The 20,774-nt window shown below is 41.2% G+C and overlaps 1 protein-coding gene across 8 annotated transcripts in view; it reads left to right on the forward strand.

The window, feature by feature from the left end:
* Window positions 1-20,774, forward strand: part of atp8a2 (ATPase phospholipid transporting 8A2) — a 55,732-nt gene that overhangs the window by 15,172 nt on the left and 19,786 nt on the right. For 7 of the 8 annotated variants that reach the window (XR_004847517.2, XM_035949133.2, XM_035949195.2 and 4 more), the window contains 17 exons: window positions 380-449; window positions 656-783; window positions 1,608-1,719; window positions 2,156-2,324; window positions 2,440-2,567; window positions 2,661-2,738; window positions 2,836-2,924; window positions 3,161-3,205; window positions 3,395-3,470; window positions 3,569-3,757; window positions 3,831-3,880; window positions 3,975-4,044; window positions 4,144-4,228; window positions 5,251-5,390; window positions 6,729-6,867; window positions 7,525-7,589; window positions 16,677-16,849. Coding sequence is in view for 7 of the 8 variants with exons in the window: in XM_035949133.2 (XP_035805026.2) it covers window positions 380-449; window positions 656-783; window positions 1,608-1,719; window positions 2,156-2,324; window positions 2,440-2,567; window positions 2,661-2,738; window positions 2,836-2,924; window positions 3,161-3,205; window positions 3,395-3,470; window positions 3,569-3,757; window positions 3,831-3,880; window positions 3,975-4,044; window positions 4,144-4,228; window positions 5,251-5,390; window positions 6,729-6,867; window positions 7,525-7,589; window positions 16,677-16,849 (1,806 nt within the window). In the remaining variant the exon portion in view is untranslated. The remainder of the gene's footprint in view (window positions 1-379; window positions 450-655; window positions 784-1,607; window positions 1,720-2,155; window positions 2,325-2,439; window positions 2,568-2,660; window positions 2,739-2,835; window positions 2,925-3,160; window positions 3,206-3,394; window positions 3,471-3,568; window positions 3,758-3,830; window positions 3,881-3,974; window positions 4,045-4,143; window positions 4,229-5,250; window positions 5,391-6,728; window positions 6,868-7,524; window positions 7,590-16,676; window positions 16,850-20,774) is intronic. The other variant, XM_035949234.2, reaches the window with a different exon arrangement.

Consider the following 20,774-nt stretch of genomic DNA (forward strand, 5'->3'; position numbering starts at 1 on the left):
GTCATTTGTCTTAAACTATTTTCAACTGTAGCTACTAACACTTGATTTTAAGAATGAAATTCATTTACTTTTAAAATATGAAGAATTCTCACTTTAAATTACTTGTACACAAAGTTTTGTGTTAAAATTAATCAACAGTCCAAAAAAATCCCAAAGCACTGAATTTGAAATGGTATGAAATGAGGTATAAAAAGCAAATGTTAATATCTAAGAAGCTTTAACTACCAAATGCTTCATAATAATAATAACTGTTATGATTGGAAATAGCTATTTTAAAACCATTTCTCAGTTGATGTTTCCTTTTTCTAAGTTGCTATTGATTGGTTTCCCTTGGAAATTGATAAAGTAGTTTTTTTTAAATTTGCCTTTGTCTCCACAGTGAGCCGCAGGCCATGTGTTACACTGAGACCTCTAACCTGGATGGAGAAACCAACCTGAAGATCAGACAGGTACAAAAACTCCATTTGCCGTATTTCTCAGTGCATGGATTCTGCACTCAGTAGGACTTTCCATCTTGATTGTGTTTCTTGTAGTTCTTGTTCTCCTTCTATCTCTGGTTTTGTCCATGTTTGATCTGATTTAGTTTTATGAGCATTGCTTTTCTAAGATGGGCTCCGTCAATAAACCTTCCTTGGCTTTCCTTGTGTTTTTCCAGGGTCTCTCACTCACAGCCGGTCTTCAGACTCTGGAGGATTTGATAGCGATGTCCGGTTGTCTGGAGTGTGAAGGCCCAAACAGACACCTGTACGACTTCAATGGCACTCTGCGACTGGAGAACCAGATGTGAGACACATGAATAGTTTTTGCCTCATCAGTTGTTGATTGACAGTAGCAGTTAGGGATCCAGCAAACACGTCAATCATGGATAAATTAGAAAGTTTTATCAGCATAACGTTAAAATGCAGTGCTGCTGCTGCTGCTGCTTGGTAAAGGGCACTTGGAGAGTGCACTCTTCCACCACGGTTAAAGCCTTATCATGCAGTTTTTGAGGATCAAGATTCACCAAAATTGAATTGGCCACCTCTACATCAAGTTGCATGAAAATAGGCTCTGTAGTTTTCATATAATCTTGCTAACAAACAGTGCTGAATACTCATAAATCTTGATGCAGAATTTCAACTGCAAATCAGTTGTGTGTTCACATGAATGGAACACAATAAAAGCAGCCAATAGACACAATATTTGTCCTCCACCCTTTTTTCATTTTTAAAAATTCAAATAATGATCTGATCCATGACTCAAAAGCACTGATAAAATCCAAACTGTGAGTTTTGTGATCCGCCGCACTCCTTATTGTTGTTATCTGTTCTATATAAATTGTAACTTTGTGCAAGACTGATGTGGCCAGAACAGCAGGATAAAAGCATTTATATATCATATAAAGGTACAGAGTTTACCGTTATTACAGACACTTTTTTTTTAATGTGCAAACATTTGAATTCTTTAAATAAATTACAATTTACACAAGGTTTTATGTAATAAACATACAAAGCAAGCAAGTAAAGCTTGAGAAATGACTTAAAAGAAAAAAAATACTCAGAGCATAAACTTGAGAAGTCTACCTCCATTTACCAGGTTTTGTACTTATCACCTGCCTTTTCCCTCAGTCCAGCTCCTCTGGGTCCAGACCAGGTGTTGCTGCGTGGCGCTCAGCTCAGGAACACTCAGTGGGTTGTAGGAATCGTCGTCTACACCGGCCACGACTCTAAACTGATGCAGGTAAATCCACAGTGTGCTGTTAAATCAGTAAGCTGTGTATGACGCATAAAAAATATCCTGGAAAAAGGCATTTGGCAGGGAATTTCTGATTGTTTTATAATGAAAAATCTTTCTTCTTTTTGACCCTCGTGGCACAAGTTTCGAGACTTTAATTAACTCCACTCTGTGACACACTCATGACTGGGAGTCCATCCAAACCGAGGAGGAAATAATCTTCAGTCCCAGTGCTTTTTTGTGTGTGGATTGCTCACACATTGCAATCCACACACACTGATGAAAATCTTTTTAGTAGCAGATTTGTGTTACTATGTTTGTATGACTAATTAAATTAGTAGAAGTGAAGAGTTTAAAGGCCCTGACATTTGAGCTTTTTCTCCCCGGAGTGACAGCATTGTTGCTTATTTGGTGTTTATTTCTCACTTGTTTCACCTCTTAGAACTCTACCAAGGCGCCGCTGAAGCGTTCTAATGTGGAGCGGGTCACCAACATGCAAATCCTCGTCCTGTTTGGCATCCTGCTGGTCATGGCGCTGGTCAGCTCTGTGGGCGCCGCCATCTGGAACAAAGTACACACAGAAGACGCCTGCTGGTACCTGTCACGAGCCGGTGAGAACATAGAAAAATACAGCGCACTTTACGGCCTGCAGCTTGAATCTGCTTACGGTAAAGGAGAATATGGGTTGAGGCTTACTAAATGAGCAAGTTTTGTGTGTGACATCAGCTGACATCTCCACGAACTTTGCGTACAACCTGCTGACGTTCATCATCCTGTACAACAACCTGATCCCCATCAGCCTGCTGGTCACTCTGGAGGTGGTAAAGTTCACACAGGCGCTTTTCATCAACTGGGTACGAAGCGTCTAGATTCTGTAATGCACGTCTTCATATGTATGAACTCTAAGTGGCCCTGATGCCTTTGGTTGTGTTGTGTTTTTTCCTCAGGATGTAGAGATGTACTACTCAGAGACGGACACACCAGCTATGGCTCGAACGTCCAATCTTAACGAGGAACTGGGCCAGGTCAGTTCTTATTATCCTTATTATCACTGGATATAGAAAAGGAAGCTGTATTACTCATGTGTTTGCTGTCAACCCTGTTCATATCTGTCTTTTCCAGGTGAAATACCTCTTTTCCGACAAGACAGGAACTCTAACCTGTAATGTCATGCACTTTAAGAAGTGTACCATTGCGGGAATTACATACGGGTTAGTTTTCTCTTTCGTAAATGAATTGTTACCTCTTGGCTCTTAGCATCCTAGTGAAAGAGCTCAGAATGCCCCCAGATGCACTTACTGTTCAACTAATTCATGTTTCAGACTAACTTAATTAGGCTGTTCTTCCGTTGATTTTACTCTTGCATGCCTGATAAAATGTACTAATCAATTCATCAACTGATTTTAAACTGACTCCTTCTGCGATTCACCCTCATCCATAACTGCAGCCACTTCCCTGATCTTGACTGTGATCGTTCAATGGAGGACTTCAGGTTAGTGACACCTGCTCTTCTCATCCGTCTTTCCCTTTCTAATATACTTTTCTTCATGTTTGGCTTGGCATGTTTTCTGAAATGACTTTATGTAGAGAAACTTTGTTTGTTTTAGCATGCAATTGTATTATAATGCTAACATATTTTTGTGCACGGTAGCTAAAATACGTCCTCTCATGTGTCCTACAGCAATCTTCCGTCCAACAGCCACAACTCTACAGAGTTTGACGACCCAACTCTCATTCAAAACATTGAGAAGAACCATGTAGGTGTCTCAAAGGCTTTTCTGAGGTTTCTCTGTTTGACGCTATCAGAGGCTGCTGTTAAACGTTACGTCCATGCTGTCTGTTTGTGTGTGTTCAGCTTACATCACCTCAGATCTGTGAGTTCCTGACAATGATGGCGGTTTGCCACACGGTGGTACCAGAGAGGGAGGACAACCAGATCATCTACCAGGCCTCCTCGCCAGACGAAGGCGCCTTGGTCAAAGGAGCCAAAGGTCTCGGCTTCGTCTTCACAGCTCGGACCCCACATTCAGTCATCATCGACGCTGTAAGTGCTCACATTTCTCTGGAATCATAGCTGCTTGTTGGGCTGGAGTTTACTCTTTTTCTGTGTCTTTCAGAGAGGAAACGAGATGAGCTATGAACTCCTGAATGTGCTGGAGTTTTCCAGGTAATCCTCCCCGTTAATGTTCTTCTCAGCCAGTAAATAACTCTTGAAAGATGACTGTTGTGCGGTGAAACTAAACCCACTGATTTCTTCACAGTAACCGCAAACGCATGTCTGTGGTGGTCAGGACGCCCAGTGGGAGGCTACGGCTGTACTGCAAAGGAGCTGTATGTTTATCTCATCATCGGTTTCACTCAGCACTCCCAACGTTGTGACATATTTTTCATTTAATGCTGAATTTCTTTTTTTGTCTTTTCTTTTTGCAGGATAATGTTATTTTCGAGCGCCTGACGGAGGCGTCTCAGTACAAAGATTTAACTGTTGCTCATCTGGAACAATTTGCCACTGAAGGTAAGGAGGTAAAAAAGGGAGAAAAATGGAGCTGAACTAGTACGGTGGACATCTGTTTTTCTCTGTGTTTATTTCAGTACCCATCCACTTTAGGTAACTGCATTAGCTCTTCTCTAGCTTTGGTTTGCTCGTATTTGAAGATGTTTTTTTTTCATGTGTAAGAAATATAGAGGTATAGATTTAAAGCTACAGTAGGTGGAAATCTAGACAACAAACACCAGAATTAGAAACTACTATCCTACTGGATAACACAGGCATATTTACATGCTTCAAACACACCAAAATAGTCCAGCTAAAAGTCAGCTTTCATTTGTGGCTCTTCATAGTACACAGGCCCCATCCTCCTGAGTGAAAGTCCTCCTGATCCTATTGTGTCACCACATCCTATTACCACAGTGGGCTTTGCTGCTCTTTATGCTCCCTGATGGGATCTGTGTCAAAAGCTCTGTGATTGGATGAAATCCTCTTCACAGAGCTGGGAGGAGGGGCAGGCTTTTAGTTTCCTCTAAGATCACTTGAATTACAATATATTGAGAGGTTACTGAGAATTTTTTTGCCTAGTAACGCCAAGACAATACTGCTTCTCTCAGCTTTAAATTATAGCTTTGATGGCTTTGGGAGTAACTTAGAAACATGAACAAAAAGGCATTTTGCAGTCTGATGTTGACTTATGCAGCATTGACTCATGATTTCATTTAGTCATCACCTGAAAGACTTTCATCTGCAATCTTAAGCAAAAAGTTATGCAGAATGTGTCCAGTAACACAACCAGTCAGATAGCCAATAGATGTACATTCTTAGAATTTCTGATTTCACTAACATTCAGTTATTACTGGTGTTTGGCTTAAAACTTTAGTTGCGATTTAAATTCCATCAGTCAGCACCACCTTTTCCTGGGTTTTCTCCCTTCTTTCTGCTTTTTAGCTTTCCACTATAAAAACACTGGACTATTCACTCCCTCTTGAAGACAGCTATTTCTTCTCTGAGTGTTTGATCATCTCCTGCTCCCTCCTTCCACTCAGGCCTGAGGACGCTGTGTTTTGCGTATGTGGACCTGGAGGAAGACGCCTACCAGGAGTGGCTGAAGGAATACAATCGTGTCAGCATCGTACTCAAAGACCGCGCTCAGAAACTGGAGGAGGTTTATGAGCTACTGGAAAAGGTAAACACTCCACCTCTTTATCTGTCTTGATGTTTTGGTGAAAGTAAAGAGCCTGAAATCTTAAAATCTCAGTTTTAAGAGTAAATTAACCTAATTAGGTAAGTCTTTTTGTGCACTTCAAGGCAGTGTTGTCTGTTTTTTGTGTGTGATAATCTGGGTTAGTATCGCTATATGTGTCAGAACACGGTTTAGTGTGTTGTAGTGTTAGTATTTATTTGTATTATGATGGGAAAGCACTAAATAAGATTTGAAAATGTTAAAAATTTCAAATCAAATAATAATTATTATCAAATATTATCAAATATCAATTATTATCAAATATTATTTGATAATAAGATTTGAAAATGTTAAAAATTGACATTATAATGGAAAATTTGAAATCTCATTGACTGATAGGTGAACTTTCTGGGGTGGACAAGTTATTTATATTTAAATTCCTTTTTGTAGCAAACATTATATTGAATAAAAGTATTGATAGATTCATTTCACTTGAAGTCGCACACTCAGAAACACACATTTCTTGGTTGCCAGCAGGTGGCAGAGTGGCTCCATTGACTCCAGACTCCAGAGCAACTATGGTCCCACTTCACTACTCATCTTTAAATTGCATTACACAGTTAGATTTATCTTAAGTGTGTGTGTTATTCGTGTTTTATCATAATGTAAAGATATTTACTGGTCCTTGTGTGAAGGTAGAGCATTGCAGAAGGCTTGAAAAAGTTAAATAACAGGATAATGGAGACTTCAGTCAAGGGCTGAACTGATAAGTGTGAAGACCAAGAATTTACAGGAGAGATTCGAGGTGAGAAAAATAAGTGAGGAGGTAAAAAAAAAAAAAAAAGAGGAAGCAGCAGGAAGAGGAGGAGGGGAGCTCCGACTGGGAGACCACAAGGGTAATTACCTGCACCAGCCTGCCAAAAGCCCCATAAAACTGGAATCAACAACACAGCAGTGTTAACTTGTGTGTCTGTTTGTGTGTGTGTGTGTGTCCAAGTGTGTCTAATGAAGGTACACATGCATTTAAATGCTGAACAAATTATATCAGGGGAGGTGGTGGGGGGGAGGTAATGGGTTACTTCTTGGCACGAAGAAACAGAGTTGGTACAGAGGTCCAGAATGAGGTGCTTTCCCAACTGGGCTGAATCTGCTGGCATCGCTATCATCCTCAAATTAGATGTGGATGATGCTCTCCGGAGAGAAAGAGTCCTCACATACAGGCTGGTGATGCCCGGCTGAGATTGTAGCTTAAATATGATTATCTATTTTGTGCCATGTTTTGTTTTTGCTCCCTTTTTTTTTGGAAACTGCATGTCAAATTCTTTCTTCCTCCATGAACAGAACTTAATGCTGCTGGGTGCTACGGCCATAGAGGACCGTCTCCAGGCGGGCGTCCCAGAAACCATCGCCACTCTGATGAGGGCTGACATCAAGATCTGGGTCCTCACCGGAGACAAGCAGGAGACGGCAATCAACATAGGTGCAGCATTTAAGTAACACTATGCCCATCCTGCAAAAGATGGGAAGTTGTTGCAGCAGTTGTGGAGTTAATTAAGTCACAGCTTGGAGAATAGCAGGCATTATCTGGGCTGAGAGATGCCTGACATGCCTCCATTCTCTAAGTGAATTGTGTAGCCGTTATGTAGCCGTGGTACAGGGGGACCACGGTGACACGAGCATGTTCGGTTTCTTGGCAGTCGAGGAGGAAGCCGGTGGCAGATGTCCAAGAAAAACAAGACTTGGAAAAACTAAATCTGAGCAGACACTTGTCGCTCTTAGTTTAAAAGCTGGGAAATCCTTTGAGACTACAGCCTGCAGATCCCCCTTTTTCATGTTTCACACAGCTGTGCGCGAGTGAAATGATATCCTGCATTAGCCAACATCCTGATCCACCACAGCTGTATTAGCTTTAAAATAATTGTCAGTTAGCTGTTTTTTTTTTGTTGCTGTGTTTAATTAATACATGATACAGTTGAAGCGTGCATAGAAGATTACTATGGGGATACAAGGCAGGTTCAGATTGCTATGCGTGAGGCAGGATTTTGTAATTTCACTCATGCATGTGACAAGTTTTTCACCTGTGTTTTGGGTTCGAGTAAATCTAATCTCTTTCCCATCCCCCCTTTCTGCTTCTCAGGTTACTCCTGTCGCCTGGTGACACACGGCATGTCCCTCATCATCGTCAACGAGGACTCTCTAGATGTGAGTAGACCCTCCTCTTCCTCTTGCTGATGCCCTTCTTCACATCTGCGTACGGTACATTGTGTGTACAGGAGGGAGGGGGTTGTGTGTTGGGGTCCTGACTAGGTTACCGTGGGAACTAAGGTGTGGTCTGCCGCCAGATTGGTGGGTGGGGCTCTTTGTGTGCTCACAGGTGCAGGTAATTAAAGTCTCTGGTGTCCCCCTTTAGAGAAAGGGATGAAACGAGACAAGCATTGAACTATCGCTTCTCTCAGTGGCCTCACTTTGCCTTCCTTATCTAACCTGTTTCTAGCTTAACGCCAGACACTCATTTTAAGTGTTCAGTTACTTTATATTGCTTCTTAGACTGAGATCAGAGACGCTCTTTATCTCTAAATTAAATTTTCTTTACCCCAGTTATGTGTTCTGTGCATCAGGTTTCATGTGTGACGGATTTGCTGAAATGGCTTGATTGCTGTCATGTGTCTTTGTGCGTCTGTTATGCGTCTCTGTGTCGTTCAGACGGTTTCCCAGACTCCAACACGTACAGCGCTCACACACAGACGATCACAGTGTGTTCCATTTTACAGAGTTTGTTTATATGTGAGATGTGGGGAGATTATGCCTCATAAATTTCAAGCGTAAACACTGCGTGTGTGCTTGTGTGTATTTGTTTATGGCTATGTGTGCGAGTGCGGGTTTGTAGGCCCAAAGTGTGTGTTAAACCTTGATGGAGAGACATCTATGTTTACGCTGAGCATCACATGGAGCTTGTGAGGGAGCTTGCAGAATAATTTTATTAGTCTACAGCATGATCAGCCTTCTCGTATTATATCTAATTTTAGTGAAGGGACTGGTTGGGAAATTGTGCTCTTTTACACTTTCAGATAGTGAGACCTGGAGGCTCCCAGACTTTGGGAACTGCTGGTCAAAAGCTAGACAGCATGCAAGGCCACTTAGACGCTGAGAACATTAGGTTGAATTGGTTGAACATTTAATGTTAAGGCAATAAGGGCGCATTAGACCGAGCATTGCTTTTTCAATCAACATAAAGGGGTGAGAGCCTGTAGAGTTAACACTGTAAACGGGTCAATCTTAATATGGTTTATTAGCGGCCTTTTTGTTGTGTTTGATCGAATACAGATTGATTATTGTCTGGCTCAGGGGATGAAACATTCGCTTCGATTATGATAACATCCTGCCATTTATACATATTTGAAATTCTTGTCTTTGCACTCTAATTGCAGGCAAAGTGAATGTTAATCCCATCTTCCTTGGAAAATAGCTCTGCAGAGATTTCAACATAAATGACACATAAGACAGATGTTTTTGTTATTGTAAGATGTGAGTATTTTTTGCACTTACATGCCAGAAAAGAAAACTTTCTAATCCTTTACATTGGAACTATTTTCAGACAGAAAAAATAAACCTCTTGTACAGCTGAGTGACTTGAAATGAGGCAGGAGAGGGTAACCATGAGCCATTGCTGAGAGGTGCTGTCTAAAGATGAAGCTTGCAGTATAAACAAAAAAGAGAGCGGTGGGTTGCTGTTGTGGAGTCGATCGAGCAAACTTTGTTTAGAAATTGCACATTTTTTCAGACAAATCTTTGTATTAACGAGAGATAAAGGAAAGTGATGAGACCACTTGTACAATCTAGTTCTGTGATTATAGCGTACAAATCCACAAGTTGTTTTTGAAAGGAAATCGCTCATGATGACTGGAACTATCCTTAAAATTAATTCATGCAATTCAGTTTCAGGGTTTCCTTATTCAGACAAAGCAGCGGTTTACAACAACTTGGCTGGAAATGCATCTTTTAGCTGGAAATCTTGGCCTCAGATCACTAAAACGGGGACCATCCACCCTGCTGATGCATCCTTCAACAAGCATTTGAACGGTCAGCAGCTCCAGGGGGCCTGATTCTGACTTTCCTGTTCAGAAGGCAAAAGACAATCTCAATCTGGAGTGAAAAGATGTTTTCCTGATTTTAAAAAATAAATGCTATAATTCAAAGGGCTTTTCTAAAGTGGTTGTACTAACACATTCTTGTTGGCTGCGCGTCACACATGTACTGATGCAAGAAAGCTGTGAGGCCCAGCTGCTTAAACATAAACGAAGGGTCATGAGCAGACCTTTTCTTGTGATGAGTACATGATCTACAGGATGCTTTAGTGCTCCGAGTGTTTGCGGAACACTTTCAAGTGGCTGTAGATGCAACACAGCAAACACGAGACAAGACGGCATCCTTTATCATCACTGTTTATGGCTCCCATAAACGTCTTAATAATAACTCAAAGGCCGAAAATCTGGATTTAAATTTGGACGTGTTCGTAAGAGAAGCCGCTCTCATGTGCGGTGTCAGACACTTGTCTATCAGGACGACTTCAAAGAGCTCCAGTTATGACTGATGTAGATGAAAGTCACACCATCTTCAGCGAAACACTTATCTGGCACCTAAAATAACCCGTGTCAGCTTCGTTATGCATGTGGGCCTGTTTGAGAGTGTAACCTGCACGGGAGTAAAAACAGAAGCTGCGTATGGACAGCTTTCCTCGAGGTTGACCTCTTGCTCCCATTTTTTAAAAATTTGTCCCACATTTTTCCACTTCGGGTAGCAGATGCAACCCCTCTCGAGTCCATTCTCCGTCCTCCCTTGCCCCACTAACTCCACATCTGTCAGTGCGATCTCTGTGCACAGGAAGCGACCACACACCCCGAGGAGAAATGTGTGCGCATCGGACTGAGAGTCGAGAAGAGCGGGAACAAGCAACAAAATATGTGTTCATCTTTGCGGAAACACAGGAGTGTGTTTGTGAATAAAGCAGGCGCAGTGTTTATTGTACTTCATGTATGAGACAGACAATCTGGAAAGAGAAAGGCAGAGTGGAAGAGGGGGGAAGATCTGGCTGAGCCATGTGAGGGCGATGAGTGAGAGGTAATGTGATCTCCTTTTGGTGCTCCTCCTCATCAAAACAAACCCGGTGAGCAATGCCTCCTGGGTAAACGGTTTGCGACCGCTGAAGCTGTGACAAGCGCCATCTGTCACCTTCGGATCACATGCCACACACAGACTGACACAAATCTCTGCCTCTGTTTAGTCAGTACTAAGCATGAAGATGTAAATTCCCCTTTTTATCTTCTCATTTCCATCTCAGAATCTGAATCTGACACACACACATCATCCTGTTTACAGGAGGCCGACTGAGACTGGATTTTATGGGCCAATATTAGGGACCGATACCGATGCTGATTATTGTTTGCTGAAGTCTGATAACTGATTTCTAGAACCAATATACATTAAACTAGATATTTTAACAGTGTTTAATGGTATGGAATTCATCATTAACACTAGACTTCTTCATTGCTAAGAATTACTAAAGTTAATTATGTATGCTAACAGGAGAGATGAAGTCAGAGCATCACTTGACACTACGACGTTCTCTGTTTGCTAGTCGTTCAGTTTATTGAGGTTAATCAGTTTGTCTATCTGCTTTTCATTTCTGTTTCTAATCTTTCTCTGTTCTATCACTTTTATTACTCATTAAGGCCCATATTTAAAAGCATTATTAGTTATTGTTTGTCAAAATCTGTTTTAGGGTAATCTGTGGCTGCTTCCTAATTTAGCCGCTAGCTTTTAGCATAGCCTTAGCCGCTATGAAACTGGCTAACTTCCTGGTTTGTGGGGACGGCTTGTGTCGTGAACTGGAGCCAAACTGGCCTGAATTGCATGTTTAATTCTATATTCTGTTCTAACTAGCTTAATATTCACTAATGGTGAATTTATATTTAATCTTAGGTAGTATAAAGAAAATAACACAATTGAAGTTCATTGGAAAATGTCCTCTTCACTAAATTCTACTCTACTACTCTACTCTGTCAAGCTAGCTGTGACATTTATGCAACAACTTTAGCAAAATTTAGCAAAATATTGCTCTTAATGTGTAATAGTCACAATTAGTAACTGCTAAGTCAAGACACAAATGGTGCAGCTGTGGAAACTTTATCTAGCGGGAAAGCAGGCTATTAAATTTAAGCTATTGGCGTTTAGTTTCCTGAACATTTAATCATGTCACGTTGGCATTAGTTTGACTCCTATTAATGTATAATGTATAGGGAGACTGGGCTTCGATATAGAAAACTAATGTGATACACATTACTTAGAGAGATAGAGATGGACACATTGCTCAATAGCTTTTCAACAACATATTTCATGATCTAGTTAGCAGTAAAGATCACCATTTGACATGCCGCCGTCTGTTTACTCTGCTGCATGTGTGGCTCAGAGTATCCATCCATCCATTATCTATACACCGCTTAATCCTCACTAGGGTCGCGGGGGGGGGCGGGCTGGAGCCTATCCCAGCTGACTCGGGCGAAGGCAGGGGACACCCTAGACAGGTCGCCAGTCTGTCGCAGGGCTACATATATAGACAAACAAGCACTCACACATTCACACCTACGGGCAATTTAGAATAATCAATTAACCTCAGCATATTTTTGGACTGTGGGAGGAAGCCGGAGTACCCGGAGAAAACCCACGCATGCACAGGGAGAACATGCAAACTCCATGCAGAAAGATCCCAGGAAAGCCGGGACGTGAACCAGGGACCTTCTTGCTGCAAGGCGAAAGTGCTAACCACTACGCCACTGTGCAGCCCTGGCTCAGAGTATTAAAAACAATAAAGTTGGAGTGCTCTGTTCTGCAAACTATGTGCTGACACCACTTTTAACTTATCCCAAGGCTTGTTTTCCACAATAAGTTCTTTAAAAATAAGCAGTTATATATGCCACTACCGATATATCTGTGATAGGCCTAAATCGGTCATGCTCTCCTGTTTACCCAAGATGCAGTGGCACATGGTCACCCTGATCAGCTTGATAGTTCTGAATATACATTTCATCCAACTTTCTCACAATCTCTCCCTTCATCGTCGTCACGCTGCCCGCAGTACAACTCTTAGACAAACATCGTCTTTCTTCTGCTCATTAATCATTTGCACACACACGCACACACACACACATTTTGTGGTGCCTCGACTTGCATGTTTTGTTGTCCTGGCATTTTCTTATTTTCCAATAGTTTGCTGAGCACCAGGCCTCTCACTGTTGAAGTCCACACGGGTGTGTATTTCAGGCTCAGGCAGCACAGGATGTGGGTGTTTGCACAGATGCACAGTCGGATAATTAAACGGTATATTAAATCTCACTGGTGACAGAATCTGCGCTGCAAACATGAGCATGTCTTTCTCCGCCTTCTTTTCACTCAGCAGTTTCCTCTCTGTCTTTCAGCCTTTCCCCAAGTCTGGTTCACACTCCTCGCCTTCCGCCTGTCCCCTTTTCTTTGTACCCTGGCGTATTTATCTTGCTTAATGCTTCGTTGTATATTTTATACTGTGCCTATGTTCATTTATCATGAAGTGATTGGGCTGTTTCTGGAGTGGGTGGCCTGGAATGGATCAGCTTTTGGCTTCCCCCGTCCTCAGTGTTCATTTATAGATGTGTGCATTTGTTTGCGCGTATGCATTTTATGGTAAAGTATGCAATGAGAGAAGGTGACCTGCGATATCTCAAACCGCCTCCATGCCCTGCCCATTCTGTGGGCCAAATATAAACCTGATAAAGTTCCATGCTGACGGGCCTGTGAACACGGTCTACAAAGTGTGTGCATATGTGTGTTGGAAAGTTCTGCTTTCTTCAAGACCAGATGCGTATGAAAAATAAACATTTAGTTTGGAACCTGAAATACTTGCTAATGAGATCTGTCATATTGTAAGTGGTGCAATCAAAGAATTAAGCCTTTTTCCTCTACGGCCTCCAAAAATAGGAGGTAATTTAGCGTGAGAAAGAGGGAAACTGCATAATAATGCATTTTTTCTTTCTTGTCTCATGTTTTTTTCTCTCTTTGGGAAAGTGTTAACAGATCGTAGTGGACCCTTGTGAGCCATTTTATTCATGCTTATGCAACGTTCTTTTTGTCAGTAAGATACAGTTTGGTCTGGACTTGCTGCTCTGCAGGTGACCGCCTTTTAGCTTCAAGACCTAAATAGTGTTTGTAGCTCAGTTGCCTTTTCAATCTTCTCAAGCTTAGCCTGGTTATTATCTCAGGTTGGCTTAAGCACTGCTAAAGCTCAGACTGGCCCTGCTGTGGCGCACCAGCTCCCTGCTGTGTGAATGTGCCTTTATGACCTGATATTTACACTGATTCATGCTATGGTGAATATCAGACACAGGTGCTCACTGAGATATTACGATATTCTTCTTAGTAAACTGAATTTGAATTAGGGTTGCATAGTATTGGGGAACAAATGACATTATGACATTTATTTTTTTTACCAAGTGTATTGCATTATAGAAATACATGAATTTTCACCAGATAACTTGAACAACTCTATTTAGAAGCAATTCATTTTGAAGTGGATTGCATCTGCATTAGAAAAATAAAATATAATTGTTAAAAAGCTGGGTACAAAAGCCATTTTGAACCTCTCTTATACAGTTTTTACACTGTCAAATATATCCTAAAATGTTGTTTGCTTCGAATGGCATTCAGATCTGGCTTTGCACTCGTCATACAGAGCTTTGAGTTTCCAATTTAAATTGTCAACCAAATTAGTTTTGATTTTGAATTGAATTAGAAGATGCTGCTGACAGAGTACCTGTTTTTGCCCAATGCCATCCTTTCTGTAGCTGAAATGTTTTCCAAAAACTGCAGCTTATTCTTCCTCTGCAGTGTTTCTCTGATTCTCATTCATTGTGCATGTAAACAAACTCTGCATCTTTTTATATAAAATTTATAAAAAGTCAGTGTACTGAAGAACTTTTAAAGTATATGATCTACTAGATAGACTTATCTTGTAGACTGTGCAGGTTTTCTTGTTGTATTAAGCAGGGAGAAAGTACAGCATTATATCTGTGAGTTGATCTGCATTACTTCACAAGGCGATGTGACTATTGGACAAGAACGCATTGCATTGTTGATGCTGAAACAATATATCATAGAGCCCCAGTTTAAATGTGAAATTAGCGACTGTTACCTGGCAAGTTTACAGTATCGAACCCAACACAGACATTTCTACAGGTCCTTAATAATTGCGCTTTTTACTAGTTTACTTTGCATTATGCTGCAGAGGCTTCTTGTCCACTCTGTGATGAAGTGATGACAAACAGATCCCCATCTTTCACACAGGCTCTACATGTACATCCACACAACCCCCTGTGCGTTTACGTGCCAACACATACACTCATACATGTATACACGTGTTGTACTCCTCTATAAAAACACATGCACTACTCACACACACACACACACACATAGTCCCTTTGAGTTTCGGGACTCTGACAACCTGTAATCTCCTTTAATCCTTTCATTATGTTTTTGTTTTCCTTTCCTCTGTTTGGGGAAAAAGGTGAATGCAAACAGGAATTCCGGCATACAAAGAAAAACACACAGCCTCAGGCTGAGAAAACAAGAGCAGGGAATATTTGGGAAGAGGAGGGACACTTGTGTGCGGAGGGTACGCATGTGTGCATCGCTATTTGGCAAGAAGAAGAGAGACTGCATTGTTCGTGTGATTGTGTTACATACATGTATGTGTGTGCGTGCTTGCTGTGCACATGCTGGTGGCTGGACAGAGCGGTGGCCTCTCTGTGGGTCACTGGATTCTCTCAGGTCAGACGGCCGCCAATAACCCACTGTGAGAGACTGAGAGGATTCTTCATGGCGCCAAATTTTTGTGCATTTTTGCGTCTAGAGCTGTGTCTTGCGTAGCTGCTTGCTGCGTGTTTGGTTGTGTTGCCCGTCTTTCCACAAACAAGTCATGTTATGGGTCATTTCATTTCACGTCAATCCTCATTTATTATGAAAATAAGCTGAATTCCACATGTACAACCAAGAAAACTGTCCCCAGATAGAGTTAGTGAGCTGTTTGTTACAGTATTGATGGATAAAGCATTCCTGTTCCAGGTGTTTAGTGTTTGAATGGTTTTGGCTTTAACATGAATCCACCTGGTGATCTCCTTTAGATAAAGAATTCCTAGAAGTCAGAGCGAGGACTATCTCTATTAATCTCAAACATAGTTGTCACTGTTTGGACGTTGTTCATTGATAATGCATTTCTATGAACATACATACGGGTAACATTGAGATCTCATGGAAGTCATCATTTCAGTCAGTGCAAAAAAGGAGTTCAGGTGTGTATGTGTGTGTGTGTTCATGTGTTCATGTCTGGTTGTGGGGGTGAGCTTGTAGCGTGTCTGGTTCTCCACATGGAATTCATTACATCTCTGTGGGTTGTTTATTTTCTCTATTAATCCCTGTTCCTCTATTATCAAGAGCTCCATCAAAACTGCCCCAAACTACTGCCCTGCAGGCGAGCTGGCATTTAAACAAACACAGACACACTTAGACTGTGCAGTTACATATGAATGATGTATTTTACTCTGCTACGTCATTAGTCTTTTATCTATCTTTTATCTATCTTCTGGTTTTGTCTCCACAACGTGTTGCTGCTTTCCAAAGAAAATGCATGGTTGAGTATGCCTTCAGGTCCTCATAGCGTCAGCATGTTGTGGTGATGTCGAGCGACTGTGAACTTTATATTGGCATTCTTAATTGTTTAGTGTACACAGAAGCAGATTGTTTCCCCCAGATGAAAGCAAACTGTGCAACTAGGAGCATGTGTCTTCCATTTACTTGCAGTGGTTTTGACCTTTCAACAAATTGCTCTGTGTGTTTTGATGTATGTGATTTGTATTTTCACCGCTTCATGAGGCCACAAAAAGCAGAAAACCTGAAAAATCTGCTCAGATGTAGAGTCATTTTCTGTGTCGAATTTGGAGTTATGATTAGTTGGGAAGCAGATTTAAGACTGTTGGCACTCGTGGTGGGGTTAGAGGTTAGATTTTTACAGTAAGCTAACAGCATTTCTTGATATATGCTTAAGCCCTGTGTGTTGCTAATTTAAGATATCTGCAGAAAAGATGTTCAAGATGGAGGCCTGTGTGTAAAAACTTCTGTTGTTTGGGGAAGGGGGAACTACAGTCATTCTTTCTTGATGGGAAGAAATTCAATATAAACCTAAATGCTCCCTTCTGTGTCTTCTTGCAGGCTACTCGTGCCACGCTCACAGCTCACTGCTCATCCCTCGGAGACTCTCTGAGGAAAGAAAACGAACTGGCGCTGATCATCGATGGCCAGACGCTGAAATACGCCCTGTCCTTCGAGCTCCGCCAGGCCTTCCTTGACTTGGCGTTATCCTGCAAAGCTGTCATCTGCTGCCGGTACAGAAAACTCATTCATCCTACACACTGACACATACATAGTCAGACTAAATTGTCTGGTCCAGAATACCTGAAATAGTTTGGAAAGATGCTGAATTCATTAAGCATTTTAGTGTTTTAACTTGGTTAGTGTTTAAGCCGTCCTTTGTGGTTCCATCACTGTATATTAATTACATTTTGTCCATGATGTAGCTCATGGAATAATTGAAAATGAAAATAAGATGCCTTTATGTCTGATGAAATGTCATTCTGTTGGAAAATATCTGGTGAAATTTACTAAATCCCACAAAAGTACCATGAAGGTGAAAATCTCACGAAAACGCACCCTGAACTCATAGGAAACGACAATGTGGACCAAGTTTACATCTTGTGACTAAAAAACTGTAACAAATCAGGCTGACAGGAGTCTAGACAAAGTCTGGAATTTTAATCTGTCAAGACAACAAGCACACTGTATAAGAAACACTTTAACAGATACGTAGGATCATTGGTCTCTTGTGGGAAAGTCCCACTGCACGAATAAAAAGGCAGAGTATATCCGCATAGTGACAATTTCACACTAACTGAAGAGTTTTAAATGCAGTATTTCATCCTGCAACGTCACACCCTTGGTTGTTAGCTGTTTCTTTTGTCGTGCACCTTTACGTAACTGGGATTGAATGTTGCACTCTATACCTTTGATGAAAACATACCTGCATGCTTCTGTCTTGCTCAAGTAAAAGAACTGTAAAGGTCCGTTAAGTTTAAAGAAACGAAACATCCAAGTTGTGCGCCTGTGAACAGAAAATGTAAACACATGCACACACAGATTGATCATAACTTTATTGTGTGCGTGATAAAGACAGAAAGCGTGTGCGTGTCCATCCGCAGGCCTGCATACCTGTGTTTGCGTCAGTTCGTAAAGGTTGCTGGTTGCCCACGGTCAGCAAATGAATGAGGATGATGAAAGTCTGTCAGGAGTAATGTAATACACCACGCTGCGTGGAAATGTCATGACTCACTGATGGGATCACAGGACCGGGCACCGACACACACATGCACGTTGCCATTAGACATTTCCATTGATACAAAGTGCACTCCGTTCATATAATGTTTACTGCATGTTCCCTTCTTTGGTCATGTTCCACTCGGTACCAGCTGTGATGTTAAACAAAAGAGTTTCCACTCGTCTTTTGTCCGTCTGTGTGTGTGTGTGTGTGTGTGTGTGTGTGTGTGTGTGTGTGTGTGTGTGTGTAGCCAGGAGGGAGGTAATCGACTCTCCCTTGCATATCCGAGCCATATCCGGACTCAGGTCTCACAGGCCTTGCAAACAGCCTCCAGCTTCCTTTCCTGTACCCTTCACTCTTTATATCCTCTGTTCATCTTTTTCTCTCCGAATTCCTCCATTTCTTCTTACTTTGGCTGGAGCTTGGTGATGAAAATTAATTGTTGCAGACCAAATTAGCCCTCATTAGTTTGTTCCGTGCATACCAAGATTGGCCTGTTAAGCCCATCACTGTCTTTTTCCCTGTTTTAGATCATCTTTTAAATGAGCAGTTACTTCTTGTACAGCTACTGGCCACAGTTAGCTCTTTTTTAAAATCAAAAAGAGCAAAAATATTTTAGAATTAGGTAAAAAGCACTGATTTTAGTTGATGTGTTTCATGATGTTGTTCTGTCGCTCTAAACCTCTTTGGGTGTGTAACTAATAAGTGTAGTGCTTCCAGAGCGCACAGCAACTACATTTCACCATTTTTTTTCTTTAAGGGAGGAAACAGAATATTCACAATTTGCATAACTCAGTTTAAATTAATATACATTTTTAAGCTCTTGAAAGTTTAATCATCACTAAAGCACAGGTCAAGCAAGAGAGCCAACAACAACAAACAGAGTTGTCATATTGACATTTAAGGTGTTCATTGATTCATGAAAACATTCCAACTTTAAAGTTGCTGTGAGTTGCCAGTTTCCTTTGAGTGACAGTCAATTTTTTTTTTTTTTCTGCTAGGCTGTATGTTAACTAGTAAAGATGAAAAAGCAGGAAATTATCCTTTCATTTTTTTGGAACAGATAAAAAGGCAAGAATAATAATGCAAAAAATATACTTCTTTGAAGCTCTTATTTGAGTCTGTACAGCTCATTTATCTCCATTAATTCTAGAGTCCATGTTTGGGTCGGAAGTAGGGTTTATTTACAAAAATAACCTAATAAGGCTGTTGGCTTGCAGTGTACCATATAATTTTCATTTGACTGAGAACAACATTATGAGACAATATGGACATGATCCATTAGTTGAAGTTTTAACTTGTTCTTTTTGTAAATAAATGAGCTGCACATGATGACTTTATGAACTATTCGTGCAGTCAGACTGCCGTCTGATCGCGTGGTCAGTTAGAGTTGACTAATGTATGTAAAGTTACCACTGTAGCACCACAAATGAGCCACAACTCAACTGTGCTCATGCATCAAAGGTGCACTCTGGTTCTTAAACAAATAGACACCCTTGCATGTGACCCTTAAATACAAAACAAAAATGTAATTCCAAGGAATGCTTAAACCAACAGTTGAGCTGCTCAGACTCTTTAATTTTAATAACTGTTACATTCCTGATGAGCTGAAGCAAAACAGGATATAAAAACGCAAAGATTAGAGCAAAAAAATGTGGCACAGTTAATTTAGTATTGTTTCCTTCCCTGTAATCAACTCATGACGCCTTAGATGTATCCTGTGACCCCTTGGGAGGTCCCGACCCTTATGCTGGGAACCAGTGCTCTACGTGATTCCTGTAATGAGCGGTTACGTACATCCACGGCACTTTAAATAAGGTTCCTGTGTGTAAAGAGACATAGCTTTGACTTAAAAGTGCGATGCTGTCTGCAAGGTTATTTCTCACCTACTGTATGTGTGTGATGTTTCAAAGTGTGGGAATGCGTGCGTGTTTGTGTGTCTCGGAGTCGAGTGCACTCGTACGCTTGGGTTCCTGACTTCACTGTGCGTTTGTTTATAAGAGGACTTAGCGGCTGCTTATTTTCTGCTCAGTTCCACCGTGAAGAGCACTGGGAGCCTTTCATCTTTCCAACTCCACTTTACACAATCCCAGACACTGTTAGCAGTGTTTAGAGGAAAGGTAGAGAGAGACAGAGAGGGAGAGATGAAGAGAGATTTGTGGTCAGAGGCCGAGAGACGCACAGGCAGACACACTTCAGATGCAGAAACAGGAAAAACAAAGAGCAGGGCTTGATCCCATCCTTCAGCAGTGACTACAGAGGCCAAAACTCTCTCTGAGGTTTTCCCCTTGCAAATAACCCATGGTCGAGGGTGTGTGAGAGGTGTGTGTGTGTGTGATTTTGCACATGCCTAATGTATGAAGACCACCCAGCTCTGTGATTTCAGCTTGACCAGGAAATGATCCTACTTACATATTCATAGAAGATAGACCATGTTTAGGACCTGTGGGCTCCAGTCGGATGTGTGTGTGTCTGCAGGGCCGTACATCTGCTCATAATTCGATTCTGTCATATCATCATGCTGTCTTCCGTTTGCGTGTGATGGCTCATGCAGCTGCACATGATTTAATATGGTGTTATCAGAGCATTGATGCCAGAAATTCACTGCGTCTGCTCAGCCGTCGTGAAAGTGGCACTTCCTCTTTCTAAAAAATGTTTAATATGTTGACAGCACTCTAAGTCCAGTGTTGATACTCAAATTACTATCACCTAATGCATCACTGAGGCTCATGTAATTACTATAATCAGGGATATGTAATATAAATGTTTAATGTCTGGATTTGGGTTAATCTCTTGTAATGCAGCCAATGGCTACTTTCCACTAACTGTTATAGTAGCTGGCTTCGAAAAAATCCTCTTTGAACTCCTAAATTACCTTCAAATGATGCAGATTAATGTATAAATGTTATAAATTAACATTGCATTTTATATAAAACACA

The sequence above is a fragment of the Amphiprion ocellaris genome, chromosome 22 (assembly GCF_022539595.1).
Source record: "Amphiprion ocellaris isolate individual 3 ecotype Okinawa chromosome 22, ASM2253959v1, whole genome shotgun sequence".
Lineage (NCBI taxonomy): Eukaryota > Metazoa > Chordata > Actinopteri > Pomacentridae > Amphiprion > Amphiprion ocellaris.